Below are 6,455 nucleotides of genomic sequence, written 5' to 3' on the forward strand. Positions count from 1 at the left end.
TGCGAGTATGATTTTGAGAAGGAGAATTGTATCTTGAAAGTGGTGATTTTCTCGCATATTTGAAAATAATTTTTTTTTAAAAAAAGGGGATTTTATACAGAACATTAGTTGCTAACGGCAGTTCTGTTAGCCCTTGATCCACCATGGTATACCTAGCTAGGAGGGTGATCATAGGAGGTATTAGCCCCATGTGATGGCCAATACACGTAGAACGGAGGGATGGTTACTCGTGAGTATCGTATTCACGTTTGATTTCGTGGCTTTGAGCCTCGTTTGGTTATCATTACCCTCATGAATTGTGTGTCCACATTTATTTTATGGCTTCAGCCGCGTTTGGTTACTTACCCTCGTGGATTGTGTGTCCACGTTTGTTTTCGTGGCATAAATCGCGTTTGGTTATTTATCCTCGTGAACTGTATATCCAAATTTGTTTATTATTCTGATAAGTCCCTATTATATGAATTCGATTGTTTGGAAATTTCACATTCCATTGGTTTTAAGTAATAAATTATTTATATTTATTTATTTTTTTATTTTCTTCCTTGCAATCAAGTGATAATGTTATTTGATACGATATTTTAATGGTTCGAGATTTTTACTTAAAATTTTATAGAATTCTTTTATTTCAAAAGTTTATTAAATTGTTGTGAAGATCGTTGCCTCTTTAAATTGTAAAAAACATTATTTCAACTTTATTTTTATTTTTATTCATATTCAATTATTTATTGTTGGGATATTATTCACTGAAAAATTATTTTGGTCTCAGATTCATTAGTTGATGCTGATTCTACTGCCGACCTCTGAAGGGCATATGGCTATATTGGATGGAAATTTTATTTGGTATTGTTACCTCTTGATGTAAATATTTAAGATTCATGTATTTTAGCTTAGAAGTAAAATTAGTTGCTTCACATAAGTTATAGTTAAATTTTTATTTTAATATATATGTATTTATATATATATATATATATATATGTTGTCTGTTGGCTGGAAGGAGCTGAGCTCTTGATTGATACAATATTTAGAAAAATTTTTGTTTTATAAAATTTTCAGGAGATCCTATTTATGAAGGAAGTTCTGTCGAAATTTCTACAAAAATGTTGAAACTTTGTTATGACAATTAATAAAAAAAAGTTTTAAAATTTTCATATAATTTGATTAATTTTTTTAAAAAAATTAAAATAAATTTTCATTTTAAGGCTTACAAGAATATGCGATGTAGTTTGCATCCGTGTTGGTCATCCCTTATTTTTGGGGCGTGACAATAGAGATCAAGAAAAATCACATTTTTATTTGGCCAGAAGCAAGAATCACATATTTAATCAAAGCACATCATGCTTTAACATAATGATCAGACACAGCATAGGATATCCAGTTCCAGCGGCTGGAGATGAGAGCATATTAACGAAGTAACCATAATGAAGGGATGACTTAGAAAAAAAAACAAGAAGAAGAAGAAGTGCATACACACACACACACACACACTTTTATTGTTTAAATTCATTTATAATTCATTGAGACTTAAATGAAAATTTCATAATTTAAGGGACTTAACTATATTTCAAGCCACTTTTGTATATGCTAAATTGAATGTTCGCTTTCCGAGCGTGAGGTTTAATTTTATGCAGTTGAATTAGTCAAATGCAGACATAAGAAATTAAACGACCCAGAAGAAAATGACCATTAAAAAAAAAAAAAAAGACCATGGACTATATTTTATTGTATTTTGCGCGCCATCTAATTAACAATGTTAAATCATAGTTTACTCTGATAAAGCGTCTACCGTGGCTTTTGGTATAATATGCCGGTCACCTACTAGGTTTTTCACATGGGGATTTGTTGATAAAGTAACGTCTCTATCTGCTTTTATGACTGAAGCGCACCTTAATGCTAACTGTGGATTTGGGCCAATGACAAAGGTTATTTTTGAAATTGATTGTAAAACTCATTGTCAACTGTATTCCTCTCAATTAACCGGATTTGTGCGATTGGAAAAGTAGAAGTATTGTACATGATTGTCTTGAAGCTCTTTCATCTAAGGTTGGGTTCTCTCTCAGTTTTACTCTTGGCCAAAGGTTGCCAAGCAGCTGATTTCTTGGCAGATGTTGCTTTTAAGGAAGTGTGCACGATACGGTTGGTTTATGACCCATCACTTTCTCTGTCTGCCATTCTAACCTCAGATTTGGAAGAGGATCATCCGTCAACGTGGTCTTCTTTTATTTCTGATCACGTAATATTAATAGGGTTGGTTAATTGTTGATTCTAGTTGTTTCATTCTGTTTTACACTTTCCCTTGTATTGCTGTTGACTTCGTTAGTTTAATGGAATGGGAATTCCCCTTCTTTGATAAAAATAAATAAATAAAAATTTTAAATTAATTTGCAATAGTCATAAAAAATTGTGAACTCTATATCCAGAGATCCATATTAATGATAAGGTACTAAAGCACCCGAGCGGACTATTTGTCACGTTTGTTCTTGTTAGGAAGTTTTGTGGGTCTGTTTCGAGATTGCATTTCATGATGCTCATTTTAAATCCAGATCATTCATTAAAAAGTTAAACAATAATCTAGCTAGATTGAATTTCATTACTGCTTATTATTCTTCAACAAATTATATTTCGATTTTTAAAATTTAAAAACTTTTAAGGAAAAAGAAAGGCCGTTACAAGATTGTTTTAATTTTACATTCTTTTATGATTCAAACTTTTCTTAAACAAATATGTGTGGACCATAACAAGCTCTGGTCAACATCTGAAATTCAGAATAATTTAATTAAAATAAAACGAAGCACAAAGGTCGGTTGCAAGACCTCAAGTCGTTTATATATAGACAAATTAGTTGCAAGTAGCCACCTTGGATGGAGTGCGACTGGATTTGCAATTTTTCACGCACCAACAATGGGTTCTAGCTAGGTGCTTTGTCTTATAGTGTCATCAGTTATGTCACCTATTAATGTCTGGATATTAAGTGTCAGTTGACTTGGCTTGGTATAAGGAAAAGTCTTACATGGAGTAGAGTTAGGTTAGATAAGAGATATATAAGTGACAAAAAGACTCATAAATTAAATGCCTTAAGATTTAATTTGGGTTAAGATTTGAAGTCATTCTGTTAGAGATGGTTAGAAGAAAGCCAGAGTCTCTCAGGTTCCATGATGACAAGAGCAGAAATTTTTTCCCCTTGCGTGTGATGTGCAATCATTAGGACATACTGAAAGCTTTGGTCGCTTTGGATACTCACGACACCAATAAGCTGCTCATTGAAGGAGACTTGGATGGCAAAAATATTCCAATATAATTGTAACCTGTTTCCTTGAAAATTTCATCGTATACAGACGGATATATATATATATATAGACTACAAAGTGTTATAAATATATATATATATATATATATACATACATATATATATATATGTGTGTGTATGTATGTATCTCAAATTTGAATCATTCAAATTTGTCTTTACCAGAGATGGATCAACAAGCTCCATTTTCCTTCTTTTCCTAAGTGAAGGAAAAGGACAGAATCCATGGAAAAAAAATATAGTAATTAACATGTAACGTATCAAGTTGAAGTTTTATTATAAAGTAACAAATCAACCAAGTGAGGCGAATATTTTTATTGCTAGTCATAACTAAATATATATGATGGACTCACCATTCAAAGTGCGATAGATTGAGAGATGAGAATAATAATATGTACTTTTTGGTAAGGATTTAAATCTTCTAAAATTTGTATTCATGAATTGTCGTAAAAGTTTTCTTTTTAGTATTTTTTTCTCATTTTATTAACTTTTATGAAATATAAAATCTTCTCTTTTTGGTAGGCAGAGAGAACTACTCATGCTTCAGAATAGCCAAGAACCAATTCAAAAGCATGTTTTTAGAATTAATTATAAGTTTTTAAAATTTTGTCAAATTATAGATGATGCCTAATGAATAGTAACCGAAGAATTATGGAAAGACCAGAGAGTTGAACATTGTTTTCATTGACCAAAACTCAAGCACAAAAAATAGTCCACAGGAACAACAATTTTATTGATAACAATTAGTTCGAAGTACATAACAGCATGTAACATAATTTCACACAAAAGATACAAGGCAGTAGGCACTGAATACTGATAATCTAGGAAAGCAACTTTATTGCTTGAAAAGCAAATTAAAAACATATCATATCTTTTCGTTTCTGTTCCTCGTACGAAATGTTATATCCAGACGGTTGATAAACTCCTTCAGTTTTTTGCCCAGCCAAAAACCAAAGCGCAATGTGATGAACACAGCAACAAGCGCAAGATATATAATCCAAGTCTTAACAGACACTATAACCATCTCCCAAGGTGACTCAAAAAGGACATCTGGAGTCACCACATAGAGGGCCTCAAGATATGTAAGTGTTAAGAACGTGAGTGTAATCCGCATACCAGGCGATAACGACCATATCACAAATCTATGCTTCAGAGGAACTCCACTTAGGAGTAAGAGGAGGACACAGAGAAATCCAATAAAACAGATGGCCAGGTACGGGTGAAAATAACTTGTGTATCCAATAGCCGATACTGCATCTCCAGGACATGCTTTGCCACCCTCAACTAAGTCTAAGCATTCGAAAGGTTGCATTTCATTTGTTTCAGCTTCGATTGTGCCAGAATTTATCAACAAGTGTTGCATTTCAAGGGTCATGAAGTCTTTTGGGCTGTGCTCGAGGATACCGTGGGCTGTACAGCCTTTACTGTTTTTCTTGTTTGCTAATTCTCTTATATTTTGAATTGACAGCAGATACCTTACAGCCTAAATACAGACAAGTTAGTAAAGTATTCGGTCACTGCTCACTCGTCGTGACTTTTTCTATGTTGTATTCATAAATAATCAAGTTGTTGTCAATATGAGATTCAGAACTAGTCAGTTGTCATATGCTCTAAAAGTAACTAGCAAATTACGCGAACAACCTAATAAAGTAATTGGTATCCTAATATAACAAAAATAAATTGCATGCATGCAAACTTCTTTTTTAGAAAAAAAAAAGAAACTGTTATGACAATTTAGAGAGAGAGAAAAAGGACAGAAAAATAAAGTATTAATATGTACCTCAACTCGCTTAAACGTGATAGCTAAATGGAGAATGGTGTTGCCATTACGATCAGGGCGTGTAAATATGGGATCACGCAGATGATCACCATCAGTAATACTGGCAGTGGCATGATCAAATTTCACCAAAGTTTCGAGAGTCTGTAAATGGTTGTGTATCACACACAAGTGAAAAACAGTACTTCCTGCTCCATCAGGGAGACACAGAGATTCTGGCTTCTTTTTGATCAAATATTTCACAACCTTTGTTTTCCCTCTCATAGCTGCGTAGTGAAGAGGAATTCTTTTTTCTGTATCGCGAGACAAGCATGGCTCATGGTTAAATTCTAGCAGTTTCTGCACAGTTTCCGAGTTACCCTCTGCAGAAGCCAAGTGAAGGGCTGTTCTTCTAGAAGAATCCGTTCGAGTGGCAAGCTGGGGATTGTGATTGAGAAGAACCTCTGTGAAATCATGACGATTTAGCAGAGCTGATATGTGTAAGGCAGTTATGTTGGAAAGGATTGACGGGTCTCGCTGTATCAACGAGTTCAATGTTGATACATCCCCTCCACTGCATGCTGCCTCCCAGAGATCCCTCATAATTTGATGCATCTCGTGTTAGATAATGGATCATTATACGTATCCTTTAAATCTAAAAGTGGTGTGTCTGTACGTAATTAAGATGAAATAGAAGCAGTTTAGGTGTATTTTACTCTCTTTTTTGGGTGATATGTGTTTAGTGCCCGTCAACCATAGGGAACGTGTTATTTCCGACTGCATTCAAATGAACTCAAGTCAAGTCAAGACAATAAATTAAAGCTCCAGCTCGGTCGGTCCATCCCCTCCTATCATGATGGGAATGAAACTGGTGACGAAGGTTCCTTCATCCTTGGATGGTATGCCTTTAATCAATTGCAGGATGAAGAAATTAAATTGAAATTAAATTTTATTAATCAACTACTAAAGTTCTTCACTTTTATTAAAATAATAAGCGTACCTTTAATTCTCTAATTTTATATAATATTTCAGTTTTGTCTTATAATTTTATAAGGTATTTTTTCAGTTATTTAATCCTAATACCGTTAGTTTTAAATATTATTTTGTCAAAAATTTTTGTTTTAAAAAATTAAGCTTAATATGTCAATATTTGATAATATTTTGTCAATAGTTAAAAATTTTATGTAAAAATTTTTTGTTGATGAAACTAACCATGTTTAACTAAAAAGACTGAAAAGACACTTTATAAAATTAAGATATCAAAATAAAATCTTGTATAAAATTATAGAACCAAATGTACATTTTAGGCTTAAAATAAAATCCAACCTTCTGCTGCCATTTAGAGTTTCTATATCATCTAGATAATAAGTGTAATAATAAGATTTGAATCTCTTACAA

The 6,455-nt window shown here is 32.8% G+C and overlaps 1 protein-coding gene across 1 annotated transcript; it reads right to left on the bottom strand.

The window, feature by feature from the left end:
• Positions 1-4,166: 4,166 nt before the first annotated feature.
• LOC129289350 (ankyrin repeat-containing protein ITN1-like) lies at positions 4,167-5,672 on the bottom strand. The gene is made up of 2 exons (XM_054926108.1): positions 5,082-5,672; positions 4,167-4,784 (listed from the first exon to the last, which is right to left on the bottom strand). The coding sequence occupies exons 1-2, from the start codon at positions 5,670-5,672 to the stop codon at positions 4,167-4,169; spliced, it is 1,209 nt and encodes a 402-aa protein (XP_054782083.1).
• Positions 5,673-6,455: the final 783 nt, after the last annotated feature.

The sequence above is a fragment of the Prosopis cineraria genome, unplaced genomic scaffold (genome assembly GCF_029017545.1).
Source record: "Prosopis cineraria cultivar Desert tree isolate PC_DT_omini unplaced genomic scaffold, ASM2901754v1 PC12, whole genome shotgun sequence".
NCBI classification, from domain to species: Eukaryota; Viridiplantae; Streptophyta; class Magnoliopsida; order Fabales; family Fabaceae; genus Prosopis; species Prosopis cineraria.

Excerpts from the sequence above, each read along its gene's own strand:
- LOC129289350 (XM_054926108.1), bottom strand. The coding sequence starts at position 5,672 with ATGCATCAAATTATGAGGGATCTCTGGGAGGCAGCATGCAGTGGAGGG. Across the intron at positions 4,785-5,081 it reads TCACGTTTAAGCGAGTTGAG|GCTGTAAGGTATCTGCTGTC; the intron begins GTACATATTAAT and ends GTCTGTATTTAG.